Raw genomic sequence first — 21,651 nt, 5'->3', positions numbered from 1 at the left:
CCTGGATCCGGCCAGGAGGCCTGTCTGCCCTGCACCATTAATTTATGTCCACTGGTGATGGTGCAAGGATTTGAGAGAAGCTACCCTTACACTAGCAGTACAATGGGTGAGGAAAGAGGGAGTGGGAGACGGGGGGGGGCTTGGAGAAGAAAGGAAGGAGAGGGGGTGAGGAAGAAGCACCCCCACCACCCCCGGAGGACATGCGAGACGTCGGCATCCGACTGTTGCGAGCTCGGCGAGGCTAAATAGCAATCACTCCCACACAATCCCAACGCACCTCCAGACTTACTGAGCAACAAAGAGCAAAAGGAGCGCTTGTTTTCCACACAGAGTGGAGAAAAACGGTGGCATACATTAAACGTGCACTTGTACAAGTCAATGCAAGAGCTGGATCTTTGCTGGACAGCTGTACCACCTCACCCTGAGAGTTGTTCCTGATATTTTGGCTAGCAAAACACTGCTTATATGTATTATTATGACATATATACCTCCACCATGCACAGTTGTACAACCTCAGTAGCAAATGATCAGGCGTGAAAAATGAACATTACTCTCTTTATTTTGTGTAGCATTAAACCGGGGGTGTCCAAAGTGGGCCTTTTGCGGTCCACATCTGTTTTTTATTGGTCTGCAGCATATTTTAAACATTTAATTTTACAAAAAAACAAATACAACTGCCAAAATGGGAAAATAAGCAATAATTACACCAGAATAAAGTCAAAATATAAAGAGAAAAAATTGTAGTCTTATAAGAAAAAGGCATACTTTCTACCGAAATAACGCAATATTATGAGGAAAATAACATCATTTTAGAAGCATAACGTTGAAATATTAATGAAGCCAGAATATTCATGGAAAATATGTTGTATTTTAACAAGATCTAACAAGATTTAACAAGAGCGAAAGTTGATCTTACAAAAATAAACTCCTATTATTATGAGAAAAAATTATGTAATTTTTGGAGCATAAAATTTAAATATTAAAGGTTTTTTTTTAAGTCTTAATATTATGAGAAACAAACAAAACAAAAATAGACGTGTAATTTTTGGGAAAATTAGGTTGGGGAATAACTTATTTAAAAATATTAAAATATTATGGGAATAAAGTAAAAATATTACAAAAACAAAAAAAGAAAATGTATGAAGGTTATTTAGGAAGAAACTTGAATATTTTTTAAAAAACAACAAGAAAAATGGGGAAAAAAAAGAGCAAAGAGAAGTTCGTACTAATAGGCTTTTTCACTTATATCACAAATTAAAGATGCTGTGTTTTTCTTGAAAAATATACAACTTCTTAGCATATCTATATCTATATCTATCTATATATATATATCTACAAAACATCAAAGTGACCCTTGCATCCTTTCATTTTCAGTAAGTATGTTGCACAGTTATCAACCTCAACAAGTCACAGCAGGTAGAGCATTAGCATTAGCATTAGCATTACTATCATGTTTTGTCATGACATAGAGCAGGTGTACCTAATGTTGAGGCCAGCGAGGAATTAACGCATCCATCCATCTATTGAAGCAGGCCAACACTTTTGTGTATGTTTTGATCTGCCTTGTAGCCCAAAGCGCTAGAGATGAGCCTATTTTAATGATCGGATGAGGAGCACCACCACCCCTCCATCCCTCACCGTCTCTTACAGTTTTACTATACGGAGGTCTCCCCCAGCAGCTATATCGCTTTCTAGCTAACCCGTCTGGCCTCGTCTCATCCCATACTCCCCCCCTCCCTCCACAAATTCACCCTCCCATCTTTCAAAGCTTCCGCTCAAGCTTTAAGCCAGGTCCTGGAGGGCAGGAATTTGGCCTGCTTTTTCAGACCGGCCGGTTTGGCTTTGTTGTGGTAACTGCCCGCTTCAGGGGTAGCCCGGCACTGCAGCACTGCTGACTCTACGGCTCTCAGCTCGCCTCATGTCAGCACACGCGTGCATTTTGAAGACTAAAAACGCGAATGCTAACGCGCATATTAGTGTTGTGCCACCTACTGGCCTGGCATGCCTGTTGCATCGTTTTTGCGGGGCTGTGTGAAATCTGTACAACGTTCTAGGTTGTAGTCACATAAATATCAAGTCAAAATCCCCTTTCACACAACCTTTTTGGATATTTTGGGGCTTTACGTGGCACCAAAAAAAGCACCAACATGCAAATGTAAGGGCACAGAGGCGTAAGAGAGGCAATGGTTTGAAAGGGTATTTCACAGTGCGGGACAGGCCTGACACTCACTTCTTCTACCCATGTAGGTTTTTTTCATGCTAAAGGCGGAAATGTCAAAAAGTCTTTAATGTGGCAATTTTGCGACATTTCTGTGTGAAAGAGGCCAAAGAGCAAGTCTTGAAAATGCAATAATTGCTTGGTGGTTGCGTAAAAAATGGTGCGTCAATGTCACTGTGTGACAAGCGCAGGGTTATGTACTGTATAACAGGCACAGGTGCACAAATGTTGGATTTCCTGTTCTGGTTGTATGAAAGACACTATAAAATATGGCGGAAAGGCTTCTTGAGACGTCATCTGTACTTCTGTGAAGAAGGTGTCGGACGTTTCGCTCCTCATCCGAAGGGCTTCGTCAGCGAACTAATAAGTGCTGGTAGCCTAGGCCTTAAATACAGTAAGAGTGGGCGGAATTGGTGTGCCAAAACCCTCCTTCTATTGGTTCCTTACACTAAGCCTGGGCGGAGTAGTGGTATAATCCTCTCTTGCTATTAACACCTCCGATAAAAAGGAAGTGTCGTTCCCTGAGTTGGGTATGAACGACTCTGATACTGGCTCATTAGCATCTACTTAAGGCCTAGGCTACCAGCACTTATTAGTTCGCTGACGAAGCTCTTCGGATGAGGGGCGAAACGTCCGACACCTTCTTCACAGAAGTACAGATGACGTCTCAAGAAGCCTTTCCCTCGATGGACAACTCCTGCACGACTGAGAGCCTACACAGACTATAAAATATATTTTCAACGTTAATTTTAGATTTTATAATAAATAATTACTTATTGCTAGTTGGGTACTACTTTTGTTTTTACGCTGCCTGTAATAACTGGCATTTTTCTGTCAGTTTTGTTGCTGTTCTGAAGCTAATCCGGCTATTTTTGGCCCAGTGTCAGAAGGTTCCGCTGTAAAGCGGCAAGTTTTGGCAGCATCTCTGTGCAAAAGTGGCTATAGGCGCACCAATTGCTATCGTTGCCTGTCATAAAGTCATCGGTAGCAACAGCGAGCTAACTACTAAGCCGCTGAATAAACAGCAGCACTGTTTAATGACCTTTGCACACATTGTAAAAGAAAGGCAACACAGCGGTGATTTTCTAAACAGGCCTGAAGGGAGCCGAATGAAGAAGCATTCAAGTTTATCTGCATTAAGGTGTCTTGCCTGCAAAAAGGGCTTAATATCTGCATATAGTATCTCTTTAAGTCTCCGTCCATTGTGTTCCGTGTTTGACTTGCCAATTCAAAGTAAAGTGGGGCTGATCTTCACTTTAAATTGAAACATTCATTTGAGCGCAGAGAAGAGAGGAGGTGAGTGCGGGGGGTTTGCTGCTGCTCAAATAGAAGCTTCTGAGAGTTTCCACTTGACGGCTCTCCCTTTCATTGTGCATTAACTTAATGAGCAGAAGTATTGGAATACACAAGCAAAGCCTCTTTTGGCGCTCTCCCTCTCTCTCTCCCTCTCTCTCTCCTGTCTCTTTAAGGGTTCACATTCTCCAGAGAAAGGCCACGGCGCTCGAACAGCGAGCCTCGGGACACGACAACAAGAGCGCAACCACTTACTGAGGACAAACAAGGACCCTACCCCAGCAACCCCCCTACATACACATACACACCCCCTGGGGCCAACTGTGGAATGTCACGCCAATTTAGACGATATCATAGGACATTTGTAATGTCAATTTTTAAATGTTCAGGTCAAAAAAAAAAAAAAGGCGGTAACATTTGTCCATTATAGCACAGGCTCCCCCGCCCCATCCCTCCTCTGCCACAAACAGCTGCAGGGGTAAACTTCCTGTTTGCTAATGATGCTAAACGTGCTCAAGTCAGCCGTGTCGAATTTTGCCTCCCTCTTGAACGGGCAAGCTGGAAAGAAAGATAAATGGTTATGTCAGTGTGTACGTTGAAAGTGGCAACAGAGAAAATTCTATTGACAGAAATCACACCAAAACTGCTAGCACGCAAAGTCAAGCTAGCACATGTGGATAGCTTGGTTAAAAGTCGATGAAACGACAACCGATGTTGCGTAAACACTCTTTGAGCGCTGTGCTGCGCCACTCAATCGTTTACAATCAACCATTTCAGATGTGAGAAACAGTAAGACCCGTTTTCAGTTGTCTGTGTTTCTACTAAAAGCTCTGACCCGATTTCCCCCCAAAAAAACACCAAATCTCTCACACTCAAGCTAGCACGTCTGAGTAACTTAGTTGGGCTATTACAGGTGTAAACAAAGAGTACGCTCACACCGAGGCAAGCATTGTTCTTTGCAGTTCCCATTCACAAAAACCTACAAGAACACCAAAAACGCTATGACAAACACTGTATTTTGGCATTCCTGTATATCCGTATAGCCACTATTTTTTTTTCGCTTTCAGACAAAAATCGTTGTTTTCTTCCAATTTCAGACACAGTTTCAATTGTTTATAACCTGTTGTCATGCAAACGAACACCTAAAGTAACATACGTAAGTGGCTTTGAAGGTGGGCAGCGCAAACTTCGCATTTGATTCCTACAAGCGTGGACCTGGAGGTAAGATACGAGAAGATGGTAGACCAAGAAGAGCGGCCGTAAATACACCTCAATTTGCGTATCTTAGGTATTATGTCCTACAATCGAAGAAAATTTGACTCAAACCTGTAAAACAGAATTTTGGCAAATGTTCTTGTTTTGTGCGATTATTCTGTAAGATATATACGTCATATTTTAGTAAATGCTGTATATAATATCTTGTTAGGCAATGTAGCGTATACGTCTGTTTTTTTAGTGGTCATGTTATCAGTTGGCCCTTAGCTAGCCTGTTTATATATTAGCAAAAGCCACCGCTAGCTTTACTGCTATTAGCAAAATCAACAGCTAGCTTTACTGCTAACGGCCTTTTTCATGGCAGTCGTGTTGACATAGTAAAAACAGTATAAAAAAACAGTATACTGTAGTATAGTATAGTATAGTATAGTATAGTATAGTAAAAACAGGACACAAAACATATACAAATATGTGGACATTTATAAAGGGATGGTGTTTGAGCCAAACCAATCACATTTTAGTCAGGATTTGGGTAAACGTGCGAATATTACGATCATGTGAGCCACGATAGAATAGCTGTAACAAAACGTCTACCGGTAGCCTCAGACTCTTGCACTGTTTCAGTTTTGATGATGAGTATCTTGCATGGAAGGAAGCGAGTCACCCCACCAAGTGTGTACCTGCTGTGCCTGGAGATGACATGAACAGCTCCCCAGTCATCCTTTCATCTCTTTGCCTACGAGTCAAGGAGCTATCTCCTGTCATTGCTCAACGCCGCACAGCTGGGGGGGCCCTCGGGCTTCAGTGTGCGGACTGAAAAAAACCCCTTGAGGATCTTTCAAAAGATGAGCTGACATGCGATGGAAGTCAAAAAAAGAAGAAGAAGAAGAAGGCGGCTAACAGGTTGGGTTAATGGTGTTGGAACATTCCAGCCGACCTGGTGCCCGCGTCTCCTTGGCTCGGTTCTTAGGCTCAATCCTGCCCGGGGGGTGGACTAAGGAGACCTTTGACCTGGCTGGCCCGCCTAGCCTAGCTACAGCCCTGTGGTTTGTTAGGGGCTTTATCCACTGACAAAGCAGGCAGGAAGTTGGCAGCCACCCAGCAGCCCCCATGGGAGGATGACCATCAGCTAGCTCAGCTTACTGCTTATTACAGGATGGCAGTGCATGCATGCATGTGTAGTGTGTGTGTGTGTGTGTGTGTGTGTGTGTGCATTTACGCTTTCTTAAATTGTTACTATTTAATCTAATGGCTGCAAGCTACAAATGTCCCCCATGCTATAAGCTAACCCGATCAGCTACGCATGTTAGCAGTCAGGCGAGCGCCCGGCCACACTGGACTCAGAGGACTTTGGCACACTTTGGTCTCCCACTGACTCGCTCACTTCCCCCTCCGGCTAGCTAAAACATTAGCTCATAAGACGACTCCACTCTCGCCCTCGCCACTCCATAAAAGTCAGGTAATTAATTTATACACCTTGCCATTAATAAGGCTGATGAACTTTCACTGCTTAAATCTATTACGTCTGGCCCGCCATGTCCAGAGCAACTAACCGACTTTCCATAGCCAACACAACATGGTAGACTTTTCCGTGGTTGGGTCCCCGTCTACCAATCTGGGTGCAAGAAGGGGTCAATGACCTGCGAGGCATGATGGCTTCCCGACTCAGAGGCTGTTGACAAGCGTCTGTGTTCTTTTCAACAACTCGTTGAACCACCCCCCACCCCCACCACCACCACCCTCCATCTACCCCTTCCCTTCTCTGGAATGTAACACAACCACTCGCTGAGGTAACCAAAGTGCCTCCCCCCTCATCCCATCCTTCATTTACAGAAAAAAAAACTTAGACGGACAGAAAAACATCGTCAGAGGAGGACCATCTGTGGGTGTTGGACAGCTGTCCCCCATCTCCCAATTTCTTAACCCCCGTACTCCCTCGCTCGCTCACCATTCTCTTGCTTCTGATTGACTTCTAGCGCTCACTGCCTGTGGAATAATGAATGATGCAAGGGTTTGACCGCAATGCCTTGGTTAGCAGGTTTGATCTCAGACTGGAAAATAAAGGAGAAAAGAGGAAGAGAAAGACATAAACCAGTCAAGACAGTGAAAGAAACAGACTGTTGATAGCCGTTTCCCCGACAAGCCTCAACCCAGTCTTCCCCTCAAGTCTAATCCACCATCCCCCCCCTTGCCTCTCTCTCTCTTACTCTCCATCCTGATGGAAGGATTGGGGGGCCTGACCTGTCTGGTGATTGATGGTAATGTCTCAGGAAGTCATTTTCCCCGACAGCACCCTGCCGCCTTTCACCAGGCCTGGTGCAGAGGTGAAGCCATCACATGGATGCTTTTAACTCTCTGCTCACCGGCTCGCCCAGGACTTTCTGCGCCATCCATCACGCTAACCTTCAAAACATCATCTTGTCGTCCCTGTGCACTATTAGTCCAGCCAATTGTCCTACTTTCAGTGTCACATCAAGGTTGAGAAAGTTTGGAGAACCAGCACAATGGACAAAGAAGGAGGCCCATCCTGAAGTGGCTGGCCAGGTCCTTCTGACCCTGCTACTTCGCTAACCTTGAAAACATCACCTCATCCCTCTGCACCACTACCAGTTTCCCTGGTTTCCATGCCACATCAAGGTTGAGAAAGTTTGGAGAACACTGGAGAACCACTACAATGCAATCCTGAAGTCCACCCTGCCTAGGTCCTTCGGACCGTGCTTCTTTCCTAACCTTCAAAACCTCATCTGGTGTATTTGCGATTGTCCCAGTTTCCATGCCACATCAAGGTTGAGAAAGTTTGAAGAACCACCACAATGTACACAAAATCAAAGCCCATCCTGAAGCGGATCTGCCATGTGGCCCCTAATTCAGGTTGCTGGGGATGGATCCTGCGCGACTCCATTACTGTCAGCGCTTACCACCTCCATTACAGCAATTAGGAGGTTCTCACACTAGGAATGCTTTGCTGTGCTCCAGAATTGCTAACATCTGCCTGGTGCCGTCTCCAGTTGTCTTTTTTCCCTCAGAAACTGAAAGTTTTTAAGCGCTTCTCCCCACATTTGTTTTCTTAAATCGACTCAAACTGTGCCTTAAAGAGCTCCCTCTCTGTTTGAGTCCAAATAAACCTAAAATGATCCGTGAAGAGGCTCACCGTTCCCGCTTTCAATAGGCTTCATTAGTTTTTAATATCTGGCACGGGCAAGGAGGGTGCGGGGGGAAATAGCATGAAGATAATCAATGGAAAGAGGCTCGCAGCCTATTAATCTTCCCCAAAGGATTGTGGGTTAATACGCGTTCTTGCATAGGCAAACACGGCTGTCTGCAGAACACATCTGTCTGCCTGGATGGGCTACTTAATGAAAACAGCCAGCGCCTGGCCGCCGTGATGGATGTCGTTCCACCGGTGAAAAACGACTACTCTCTCGCAGTGCGCCGAAGCTGAGCTACACATGATAAGGCTCCATTCCAAATCACAGAGGGACCCAGCTGGGCTCTCCCCCGTAAGGTGGACAATGAGGGCGCAACGCATGGCCACCAGAGCGGGTCGCCATGGAGATCATATCAGGGCATCTTAAGCAGACTTGATTGAGGGAAGGAGAAAGGACGGAGAAAGCCTAGAAGACCTGACGTACAGTCCGCAGATAAAGAGGAAGATGAAACTCGAGCCAACTGAGGTAGATAAGCAGCCTAAATCCTGTGTTGTGCGTCTATGCATGTGCATGTATGCGTGAGCCGGGACATATGTGCGTGTTCTGACAGCATCTGAGCTGACCCCTGGTGTGGAGGAGTCCTGTAACAGGATCCCGGTCCTTGCTAGCTAGCGCTTCTCTCGCTTGTTGTGCTAAACAGGCCACCTGAAGACAGGATTAGCCCGCTGTGACCCGGCCCTAGAGGTAACCGAGACACAACAGCGGGGACAAACATGAAACGCACACTGTCACGTGTTGCACAGGGGGGTGGGAGACAGGTGGCAGCAGGAGGGGAGGGGGGTATTGTAAGTGCAAACAGGACACCTATAAGAGGATGAATGCAAGGAGGCTACAGTGAAGGTGTCACTAGTGTTTGCTGTTGTCTAGTGAAAACAAAGCATCACAACATAAGAGGATTGGGGCCAGCTAACACTTTGCCTTGGGTGGGGGGCTCAGATTTGTTCCTGTATGGAAATGGATGCCCGTCAGCTTGTCGATGACTCAACAACACATAAAACTATGCATGCTGTGCTGTGACAAACGAGCAGCGCTTAATGTGCCAGTGATTATGCGGGGCTGTGGGTGCCCCTAAAACCCCCACTTTGAACTTGTAATTGCCCCTGGTTTTTAGTAATGAACATTAAAGAAAGGGGGGGGGGGGGATTCAGAGATGTGTTGCTAATTACAGCTGTGCTTTTTCAGGAGAACAAATAGTAGGATGATGCGCTAGGACTGCTGTCTTCATCTAAATAGCTGTGCAATACGCTTTAGAGAGGTGCTTTGTATGTCAGACGCGGTAGCCTTGGGGATACATGGCAACACAGGATCAATATTCAGACGCGTTCACATATGCAGCCAAGGCCTACATTTGGATTTATATATTTATTTTCCGCCTTTTTGTTTGATTCTCTTCTTCTACATTTACAGCTACTGTGAACGACGGGCCCCGTGTTTGATTCCCTTCACCAGGCTTCAGCAAGGAACCTAAATCCCCCAAGAAGCTGTATCCACCTTTTTTCAGCCACCGACATAGCATCATCCCCCAAAAATTTCACCTTCAGCATGGCGATAATGTCCCGCCATCGCTGGGATCTTCTTTCACGACAAAGTGGCGAGATCTCTTTGTAAGAGGCGCATTCGACTTCTGGAATTAAGTCATAGCGCCACGTTTCTGCCTTCGGCGGTAGTATCAGAGCTGTAACAGAAGCGGGACAATTGCATAATTGCATAATGCCAGAACGGTGAGATACATTCAATTCAAAAAATCCAGAGTTGTCCCGTCATTGCTTGGTTCTGCATAAAAAGCAAAGGTCTGAAAAATGTTGCATGACCTTTAACGAGTCTATGGGATTTCTGTGTAAAAGGGGCTAGTGGGTCATGGCACTACGTTGTTGGATTTTGTCAATGTATATAAAAATGTGTCCATGATAAAGTTCCTTTAAAATCATCAGTAGTATTCCTGAAACATGTAGTTTCTGGAGGACAGGCCTTCTTGATGTAGGAGGAAGCAAAATATTCTCTGAAAAAAGGTTATGGTGCAGACAGGGTCCACTGAGGTTAGCGGGTAAAGGAGCAACAAATTGACCGGCTCAGCCTCAGTCTTTGATGAGGACTGGGATCTTAAAACCCGGTCTGTGCGTTCAGACAGGGAAGCAAAGATGATATCAATGGAGGGGGGGGGGAGAAAAAAATGAAAAGGTGAGGAAGTGGGTGGGGGGAGAGGTGAGAACAAGAGACATGGCTCCCAGTTATAAGGACCCCACTGTGCAGGAATCCTCAGCACTCGCCTCTGGACGGAGCGGCGGGGCAAAACAAAAGCATGCATTAGAGAGGAGGTTGAGGGAAAAATCACAGGGAATGGCAGTTTTGGGATTTTGGAGTCCCATGACAAACCAAGCAGTGCAGCACAAGATCTGTTTTTGATTTCACCGCAACCCTTTCTCTTCCCTCGCCTTCCTTTTTTTTAAGTCCACTTCCACACTCAGCTTTGCCTCCCTATGCATTTTCTCCTTCTCTGGGTGTGAGATGCATATCAAAGCCGGATTGCAGAATCTCATTGGACCCCAGCATGCGGCAGCCGCAACCTTCCACCATCAGGGGGTTGCTTGGTTGGAATAGCCTGCAGGGCGGCACCCATCCAAGGTTAAGGGGTAATTTTAAGGAAACCAACTCTGAGATGTGAAACCAAAATCCGCTTAAATATTTTGCTTTGAGCTGGAGCAGACGAGCTAAAAACACAATCCTGAAATCAGCCATCACCATCTTAATAACTCCTTTCCACCAGGGGCATGTTCTGTGCTATCACAGGCTACCTTGCATGGTTATTACAGACGACGTCATTCCCTCAACAAAAGGCAACCACATTTTGTGTTATGACTACATTAGTGGTAGATTGCACTGCTGTGCTGAAAGCTGGGAAATGTAGCCCACTCTTACCGTCAACACAGTTTACACAGTGTAGCTTGACACATAGTCGCTTCCAGGATGCCTGTTTGTGCAATAAAATCGCAGGCAGTTGTTGCAATATCCAGCCATCACTGTGTTCTGTGTAAAAGGCTAAGGCTGCAATGACAGGACAGCTGTGATGCGGCTATACAGCAGTATCAACCAAGGCAGACAAATCGCTACTTCTGCTCAACAATGGGAATCTAACTTCAGGCATGGGTTAAACTGTCAGGGTGCTATGACGTTACACTATTTACGCATCTGGCGTGGCTACTGCCACAATCCAAAGTGGAAGAAACGCAAGCCAAATCAGTGTTCCAAACCAAACCAAACCAAGCTTGGTGGAAACGTGGCTTTGTGCCCCCGCAGCATGAGCACTCGGCTTGGGAGTTCTGGGTGAAGTTGGTCAATGCAATGTTGGCAGGATGGTCACACAGCAAAACACACGGAAGTTAACAGAGAACATACATGCTTTAAGATGCACGGGTAGTCAGCCATTTCGGTTTGCAGGTGTAATATTTTGGGCAATTTTGGCCATTTCCAAGGTCGTACATGAGCAAACCCCACCTAGGGAATTTGCCCGATTGTCACCAAAACGTAACATTGCATACAAAACAGATGACGCTAAATTACAAAAACTGTGAGAGTTTTCATTTGTATTGTTTCTTTACTGTTTAACTGGAGATTGCTTTTGCTCTTCTAGGAGTTCCCGCCCTTATGACAATTGGTTGTAAACAACCAATTGGCGGAAACACTCTTCATTAAACAATCTGCGAGTTGCAAACAGCAGGAGTCAAAATTAACCCAGAGGAAGGTGAAGGAGGAGTTGGAGGGGGGGTTGCAGCGGCAGGGGGGATTACGGCGGCTTTTCTTGCATTTCCACATACACAAAACATATGGGGCTCATACTGGCAATAGTTATTATATTCCAGGGGATTCCACGTGGGCTTTGGTGGCTTTGAAGTGCAACTATGACAGATCTGGATTAAGGGGCAAAGTGTAAAGGTCTGATGTCGGCGCATGAAACACACACACAGGCTTTTTACGCTGCAAGAATGAGAGCTGCGACCAAAGAACACCGTACACAAAGCATCTTGGAATACAGCCGCAGAGTGGATGTGGCCTGTAATATAATTATACAGCCTGTGAAAATGCGGCATCTAAACTTTCACTCTGTCTTCACCTCTCTTCTATCATATAAAAAGGGGGATTATTGTTTGACATTTAAAGGCATTGGAGTATGATCCCAGTCTTCTTGCAAGAACAGATGGCAGACATCAACAGCCACCAGACAATAGCGAAGGAACCTCCCTCCACGGTCTTCATCAAACACTCAGGATGCAAACTCACTTGTCTAATTGTCGCTAATGTCTGGTGTATAAACAAACTCGTACAATGCACTAATAGCTGCACATTTTGGGCCAACCAAATTGTGGCCCGGGTTGCCATGGGTGACTGGAGTGCTGACTTTCTGGGCTCTGAGGCAAACAAGCACATGACAGATTAGTGTGTGGGCCTCCTCCAGGCCTCCACCTCCGTGACCTTTAGGAGCTTTGACTTCAAGCCCTAAAACTGCTCCCTTTTTCTCCTTTGTCTCCGCTTCTATCTTCATCTTGGAGATGTTGAACAAATTTCTTACAAACTGTGTTCATAGCTTGTCATTTTTGAGGAAGAACTTTCGAAAGTGTTTGCAGATGTGTCTCCCCACCAGTTACACACAGAAGGTCCACAGGAGTTTAAACAAAACAGTGGCCTCCACAAACAACATGGCCGCTCCTTTCAAAAGTCTTGCATCATATGGCGACAAACATCCGTTGCCAAGGCCTGGCCTGGCCTGGCCTGGCCTGGCCTGCACCCATGTCTTGTGAATGACCCGAGCTGCTTGCCTCTTTTATGTGCATCTATAAAAGGGCGGTTGAGAGAGCGGCTCCCATAGGAGGGCTCGACCTGGCGATGACACCCTGTTGTCATGGAGACTAATTCTATGTTGGGCAGGGATTGGGGGGTGGAGGGGAGGGGGGGCATTGTCACTAGTGTATCTAATGATGTTTGCAGCACAATGCACTCATCTCCTCACAGAGTGGGATGTGTCCTCACTTGGGTTAATCATATGAGTCCCGTCTAGAGCTTTGGAACTGCTGACACAAGATTACTGTACACTTTTTTTTTTGACATTCCAGAATACAGAAACAGCTGAATGCTCAACATTTTCAGGAAATTATGCCTTTAACGTCGAAGACAATTTCAGAATAAGACACCAGTGATTCCATAAGTGTCCTCACTTTCTATACTGGTTGTCCTCAAGAGGGTCACATCGAGTCGATCCCATCTGACTTCGGCCGAGAGGCAGGGTAGACCTCTCAGAGCTTATTATAAATAATAAAATACTGCAATGAAATTATGTAATAATTACAAATATGATGAGAAATAAATACAATAGAAGACATTATATGTCTTAATATAAAATAAAGCAGAACTGTTAACAGATGATTAATATGGTGAAAAATAGTAACGGATAAAATATAAATACAAAAGTAATATAATAATAATAATAATAATAATAATAATAATAATAATAATAATAATAATAAATATTATTTTTAACATTAACAGATGCTAACTAATTCATTGATGGTACACATGATAAAAAAATAATACATTAAATATATTTATATAATATAAAAATAAACATATATACAGTACATAGATATACTGTATATGTATCAAGAAAAAAAATGATACAAAAATTCCCAGTTTGGTTTGATACATTTGTAAATGCGTTGTCATGTGTTTTGTATTTCCACCGACGGAGTTTAGCATTGTGTGGCACTTGCGGAACACGGTTGTTTTTTGTCCACGACGCGCTTGCCATCAGGGTCATGCTTGACATGGACTCCAAAGTGGTCCCAAACACCAGATCTGAAGGATGGGGGAGGATCTTCAACATCAGGAAAGACATTAGCCATGTTTCAATGAGCTAGTCTGCATGTAGCTCCTCTCAGGTATGAATGGTATGAAAGTGGGAGGCGGAGCTCAGTGGCTCTGTGCTTGACAATGCAACCTAAGCCAGAGTAGTCGATGGCAAATACGCTGAGCTTTCAGCACAGAGCGCCGTCAGCAGTTGTTCAAATAAATATAAAATTGTGTATTGTTTGATCCACATGTGTAACGAACCGTGACCCCTTGTATCGAGTCGGGTCATGAGGGCAGCAGCCTAAGCAGGGAAGCCCAGACTTCCCTCGCCCAAGCCACTTCGTCGAGCTCCTCCCGACGGATCCCGAGGCGTTTCCAGGGAAGTTGAGAGACATAGCATTTCCAATTTCCAATGTCTCCCGGGTCTTCCCCGAGGCCTCCTACCGGTTGGACGTGTCCTGAACACCTCCCCAGGGACGCGTCCGGGAGGCATCCTGACCAGATGCCCAAGCCACCTCGTCTGGCTCCTCTCAATGCAAACTTATTTTTACACTTGATTGGCAGTTTGAAAATATTGATTGATTCCAAAATCTAAAGTCATTGACACATAAACAGAACAAATTTCATGTCAGTTTCCTTGTCTTGTCATAAAGTAAAGTAAGTATTAAAATCTACTGCAAATCAATTAAGACTCACTGAAGAGAATGAAATGTACAGTATATGCAGGCATTTTGAAAAGACACCATTACTGACTAAACACATTCCACTCTAGAGACGATTTTTTGGTCATGCGTAAATGTGCACAACAACTATCAGCACCGTTTCTGTGCCACAGTCCAAGACTAAGGGGTGTATCACTTCCCTGTCAGGGAACTCAGGGGACCAATACACCTGGCTTAGCAGCTTAACAGCATTTCCCAAAACATCCGAGCCAAAGGGCGACCCCAAGCCCAAAAACTTGAGATCCTTGATTCTTGAGAGGGGTTAACTCTACTCATCTAACTGACCATCCATTGCACCCCTATTTATTTTTATAGGTGTTTAGGGGTTTACACTAAGTCCAAAGACAAGGAGGTCTATCTCTGTATCGGACTACTTCCTGTTTTCATTGCGAGGCTAACCCTTGTCTTTACGGGGGTGAGCAAGGGCCACTGGGGTCTTGCACAGGGTGAGAGGGAAGGAAAGCCTGGGGCGCCAGGGGGCTAATTGTGCATTTTATCCAAACAAAACGGACTTTCGCCAACTTTATTCACCCCTTTCTTTTCTCTATAACACAACCACAAAGCATCCATCACTTCCTTGCATTGGGGGTGCAGTAGCAGCGTTTTCCCCCATTTTACGCTCAAGTTTACCTTTCTGATAACATAATCTCCCTGTAGTATTGAAAAGCTTATACCAACAGTCTGGGATTTCCCTTCCTCTAATGTGGCTGGAAGACATCCAGAACCTCATGGGGACGCAGCAAGGGAGGGAGGGGGCGGTATTAGAGAGAGAGCGAAAGAGCAGGAGGGAGCGCCGTGACCCTCATCTGCCTGCTAACACCGGCTGATCTGCCCATGCGGCTCTTTGCCAATTACATATGGGGCATTTCAGGTTGCCACCTCGCATGCGCTTGACTGCATGGACATATGGAGTCAGGACTGCAGGTTCTGATTAGTCTGTGACGCAACAGGTTGTCTCTCAGATGGAACACAGGGTCCACAATGAGATTAGAGACCTGCTGCTTTAAAGGACTGGTCATATGTGGCCGCCAAGCCATACACATTAGTGAAGTTTGGAAGGGTTTTTACATTAGAGAGGATTGTAGGGCCAAAAACAGCTTTAGTTATCGCTGACAAAGCATATTATTGGTATGAACTTTCTTTTTGTACTTATTATCTTGTAATACTAATGGCTCTATTTTGACTTTATTGGCGTAATAATATAACTTTTACTCATACACATTTTCCTAAAATTACCACTCATTCTTTGTTTTGTTTGTTTCTCATTATATTCTGGCTTTTAAAAAAATTATATATTTTAACCTTTAGTATTTCAACATGTGCTTATGTTATTATATGTCTTAATATCATGATTTTATTGTCCAAATATTGTATCTTTATTCTCGTAACAGTTACTGCTCTATTTTTCTATTTTGCTGTTGTTGTTTTTTTTTACATTTTCTTGTTTAATTGTATTTTAGTATGTGCAGAGGGCCATTAAAAAACAGTTAACAGTCATAAATGGCCTCCAGGCCGCACTTTGGGCACCCTTGAATTACGACATTAGCTATGAACAACAAAATGAATGTCAAAATCGACTACATTTTTCCAAACATACATTTCAGTTCAAGTGTTGTATCGCTGTCGTCATGTTGTTTTTGCTTAGACAACAAACTATTTGGATCAACAGCGCCTCTGCTGGTTGCAGCCAAGTAGTGCACTCCATTTTGCCTCCATTGCTTCAAGAAAGGATATACAGTATATAAACCTTAACACCGCGTCCGTTATAATGCGTGGTCTACAAAAGTCTTTAATTAGTACCATGCCAAAAAACACTGGCATTAACACCTACGGCTGTAGGCAAACTCCTGATGTGGTCATTTTAACTCACTCCAGAATATCGGTCCTCGGTTGCGCTTTAGGTAAACAAGAGTACATACCTATTTAATAGACTAATCATTGAAATGCCCTTTCCCTAATTTATGGAACTGTTCTTCCTTTTTGATAAAAGACACATTCAGAACTAAAGAGAAGAACACTGATTGGTGGAAACTGGGGACCTAATAAACGCAAGCTATCTGATGATTTCTCCCAAGAGGTCAAAGTACAAAAGTGGGGGCAATTTTGTTATACTGAATCCAAAAGCCAACAGTTGTTACGATTGGCCTGTGGGTAAAAAGAGGGAGGGGGTTGGTGTTCAAATAAGGTAAGGGAGGAGGCGGGGGTAGTAGCCCCTGTCCTTTTGGAGCTTTTCAGAAAGACGTGACAATGGCTGGATGTTGAGAACATATGTAGAGAGACCCCCGTGGCTCACGGAGCTCCACGCCCCCCCTCCCTCCCACAAAAAAATAAAAAAAAATACAAGGCGGCTCCTTTTCACTCCTCACCCCTCAGTTAATGAATGGCAGCAATGACAGAATGGCACTATGGGCCATTCAGGGTGCCAAAGTCCCCCAGAACCCCCCCCCCCCCTTTGCACAAATGCATCCAGCAACAGCAAATACATTTGCTTAACAAATTAAAAGAAAGGCGAATGCAGGCGGGCGGATGGGAGTGTGTGTATGTATATATATATATATATATATATATATATATATATATATATATATATATATATATATATATATATATATATATATACATATGTACATATATATATATATATATATACATATATATGTGTGTGTGTGTGTGTGTGTGTGTGTGTGTGTGTGTGTGTGTGTGTGGGAGAGTTTATGGGTGGGAGAAGTGGATGGCAAGAAGAGAGAAGGGGGGATAATTCAATTAGTCCTCTTCCTTAGTGAAGAAATGAAGGCAGGTTAAAAGGGAGGGATTATTATTTGTACAAGACGAGCCCGCGCTTCACACAAAGGCGAGAAATAAAGGTCGGAGAGAACATGTACAAGCTGGGGGCCTTGAAAGCACCCTGAATAAAAACAGCCACCCAAAATCTTGTGTCCATTGGTCTCCAATGACTGCACATTTCAATCCCTTCCTTCTAACAGAATTTAAAACAATTCTAAAGCTCTCTCTGCACCATTCTGATTTGAACCAGCAATTACTTGCATTGATGTTTTTTTTTTTTTCCAGGACCCGTAAGTGGGACATGTGGATGGGTTAGTCAAAAATATTTAACAGAATTAGCATTGAATCTGATGTTGTAGTTGCCTATTATTTTGAAAAAGGAAGTTTTGCTTTGACAGATATCTTTTGGAAGTTTGTATTGAAGTGCGGAGGCAAGATGGCGACGTGTATATCCTGATATAGCATGGCCTGATATATATTTATTCACATTGTTAGATGTATAAAAGTGAAAATGAAATAAAGGCGCTCTGCCAAGTTTCCAAGGTGGTTGTGAAATGAGCAAACATTATTTACTGCAAAAGCAAATGTCTCGCAAACATATGACAATACAGTTTAAAATACATCAAAAATATATGCCTAAAATAGATTTTTTTTTTAATTTAAAAAGAAGAATATGTGATAATATGAACTCCTTTATCCACATTTTTGTCCCGGTTCACACCTAATTTGGATGGGTTCTTGTTAAGCACACCAGGTTTTCCATAAATCGGTGATGTAGTTTAAAGTGTAAACGTATTTAAATGGTGTCATTAATTAATTGGCCTTAATTTGTGAGTGCCGTTTCACTAAAAACTTTCATGGTAGAGGTATAAAAGTGAAATTTAATATGACGGTGCTCTGCCAAGTCACGAGGGGTGTTATGAAACAAGCAAAACACACCAAAAGGTGACGAAAATGTCAGAAATGTAAACTTCTCTATCCACATTTTCATTCAGATTTGCACCAAATTTGAATGGGTTCTTTTTATGTACTTGTACCACCCCTGCATAAAGTTGTACGTAAATCGGCGGTGTTGTTTTTGGGTAATCCTATCAAACACTATCTAACAAAACAACACCTCGCGCCACAACGGAGGTGAGTGCTGCACAGTTCGGGCGATGGCTCTCCAGTCAGGGAGCGAGTGAGGTTTGAACAGCTGCGAAGTCATTTTGATAATGATGAGAATAATAAGCAATAAGCGGAGCCGGCGAGGCTTCGGGGGGCTTTGCTGTTGCAGCTTCACTGCTCCTGAATAGATAAAAGTGATTAAAGCACTCCTGATTATCTCCTGACCAATATGTAATGGATTTACAGCCCTTTCAATTACTCCATATTTTCTGGTCACTCATTACTTGGGTTTTTTTGGAAGGTGGGGGCTCATTGCGATTTTGGTGTGTGTGTCTGGGTGGGGGTGGGGGTTTAGCTGACCCTACCATAAAGACCATGACAATAAAGTCTACTTTCACTGTCCTTTACTGCAGCGTCCTGCTTATGTGTGTCGCATGCTGCTGCTGTAATCTGACCTATGTGGTAAAATCAATACAGCCTGATGTTCTGATAATGTACTGACATCAGTGAGGGTCCGGGGGTGGGGGCTGGGGGGGCGGGTTCAACCCCCTCTATGCTTACAAATAGACAGACAGACTGACAAACACCGGTGTCTTATTTCACCAAGCCGTGTCACATCTTCGGGTTGACAGCAAAACAAAACACAGCAGAGCCTCTAAAGAAGGTTGGAATTTGGTCACAATTTTCAAGAAAAATATTACAGCCATCATGCATGATGTCACGCAACCTAAGGTTAACTTTTTTTTACACTTGTGTGCCCGTGGGAATGTTAAAATGTAAGATGGGAGTGGGTGCATATTAAAGGCATAGATGAAAAAATGTACTGCCACGACTCTGATGCAGAGATTTTGCGAGACCTCTGTGTTACTTAAAAAAAAAAACTGCCCTTACCGTCATTTTTCTTCCCATTTGCACCAAATTCAAATGGGTTGTAATAAAAATTGTTTATGATGGCGACAGAGTTTGGAACAAACTATTCATTCTTTACGGTAATCCCTTGTTTATTGCAGTTAATTGATTCCAAACCCAACCATGATAAGTGAATTTCCGCGTAGTAGGATTCCTTATTTATACATCAAATATTTTTGTAGTCAGAGCACTGAAACCCTGGCTACGACCTTCTAAATCCAGTTTCTAACATTACTAGAACCTTCTAGACATGAGATGTCACCCCATAGTTACCTTCACACACATATTACCCAATATACTTGAAATAATAAGAGAAAATAAGACATAAGATAAGATTTGTGGTCGCTTGTGTTGCTGTAAATGTGTTTCGGTGTTAGGGGAGCTGAGTAGAGGCGGACAGGAAGTGACGTCGGGGGTTCACAGTTGGCATGGGTTACGGCCGCAACAGCAGCCCGTGTTAAGGATTATTGTGCTTGTTGTGAGATAAGTCAAGCCTGCAACAAAAGCCTGTTGATCCGGCAATCAAGTCTGATGCTTGTGTGTCTCACCAATCATTATAGTAACATTACTGACACCTGGTGACCAGTGTATGATACTACATATCATCACAGCGTCTTTGGATGCATCTTCTGAATGGCTTATATTTGTATTTTAGTTAATGTAGCAATTTTTATGCTTGAACATGCTTAATTTAGCAAAACATATTTTTCTGACCAATAATAGGCCGTATTCACCCACAAAAACAGCATGATTTATTAATTAAAGCGCGAAGTGGCAAGGGATTACTGTATGTCCAATTTTGATGAGAGCTTCCACCGTATTGTTATGCAACAAACCAGCCGAAAATCAGTAATACAAGACAAAAATGTCCTCATTACTCAACCAGGAAGCAACATTCTTCCTTTTCCACCTGAGAGTATGGTGACAAACAATGGCTGTGCATCCCCACATTGGATTAAATGTCCCTGTTTGTCCCTCCCATTGTTGCAGGGAGTGTGCTGAGCAGGGTAAACAGTCCAAAGTGATTACACTGACCCGGTCACTGCGCACCTCTGACAGTTGGCTGACAGGTGAGTCACTCCTGTCACTCACTCCCTCGCTATGTGACAGCTGTGTTTGTGTCCATAACTGAATAATAACAACACAAATAATAACAAAAAACTCACCGTGAGATGCTGGAAGAGCCACGCCCTCATGATGTTGGTGGCCACCTTGGGGAAAATGCCTCGTTTTTTCTGCCTCTTCTTATCCTTGTCGGGGTCGTCGTCGTCGCCTGTGCCGGGCGATGCCACGCTGTTGTCTAAACCATCTCCTGGACGGAAAACAAAGCCTGGGTTAAATAACATCTCGTAATCTAAAACATAAATACTGCACAGGCAACTAAAGCTTGACTTATGAAGGATGGGATAGCCTGACAAATACCACACTTGATACCTAAGAGTGATGGTAAAAGCTCACAAGCCGAGGCTCAGTGAATTTTCCAGAGAGAATCCAGTGTTATGAATTGAAGATATGAAGGCAGGGGGTTGGATTTAGATGGCCTTACACAAAGGCCTGTGCTGAGTGAGGGGTTTACACTGAGACCGGGCGATGTTGTTCTATAGCCCACAGCATGTACATGGGGACGAGGGGGGGTTAATCACTGTGGTGTTATGGTTGGACACCAGATCTACAGTAGGAAGGAGTAAAAAGGAAAACAATAAAGGAGTACAGTCGAGGCTTTGGACTCATGTCATTAATTCAATTATATTTGCATGCTTGACATAATGTTGGCCTTTTTTTTTTTATCTTGCACACATGAAGTGAAGCATAGCAACGTTGCAGGGCAAAAAAAAACTTCCACAATATGGCGGACAAGCTGCAAATATGCAGATATATTTTAAGCACTTTAGCCCAAAAAGCGTTTTCAAGTAGCGTACTTCCCCGTCTATTAGTCACACTTTTTCCCATAGTTTGTCTCATCCAGCGAATTACAGTCGAGTGCGACTTATATCTAAAAAAATATCTGCTATGTCGACAGCCGCGAGAGGGCACTCTAGGCTAGCGACACGGAGGATGAAGAATTCAATGGATTCAGTGATGCAGAATGAGATCGGGAGCTTGGTGAAGTTGCTTACCGGTAAGTTACTTCCTTGACTGACTAGATTGTGTGTTATTTAATAACTGTAAACGTGTCACGTTAACATACCGGGCACCTATTCAGCCTGTCGTTCTGCTATTGTGTAAAAGTCCAGTGCGACTTGTGTTTTTTTCCTCTTCATGACGCATTTTTTGACTTGAAAATACATTAACACCCCCACCGCCTCCAGAAAATATGTAGTTTTTCAACAGAATTCAATAGTTTTTGTGCAAGATC

General features: G+C 43.7%; 1 protein-coding gene across 5 annotated transcripts in view; it reads right to left on the bottom strand.

The window, feature by feature from the left end:
* Positions 1 to 21,651, bottom strand: part of meis2a (Meis homeobox 2a) — a 109,616-nt gene that overhangs the window by 43,163 nt on the left and 44,802 nt on the right. For 4 of the 5 annotated variants that reach the window (XM_054797490.1, XM_054797492.1, XM_054797487.1 and 1 more), the window contains exon 8: positions 20,462 to 20,607. In XM_054797490.1, the coding sequence (XP_054653465.1) occupies positions 20,462 to 20,607 (146 nt within the window). The remainder of the gene's footprint in view (positions 1 to 20,461; positions 20,608 to 21,651) is intronic. The other variant, XM_054797488.1, reaches the window with a different exon arrangement.

Source organism: Dunckerocampus dactyliophorus, chromosome 13, assembly GCF_027744805.1.
Source record: "Dunckerocampus dactyliophorus isolate RoL2022-P2 chromosome 13, RoL_Ddac_1.1, whole genome shotgun sequence".
Taxonomy (NCBI): Eukaryota; Metazoa; Chordata; class Actinopteri; order Syngnathiformes; family Syngnathidae; genus Dunckerocampus; species Dunckerocampus dactyliophorus.
This window is presented reverse-complemented; position numbering and strand designations above follow the sequence as displayed.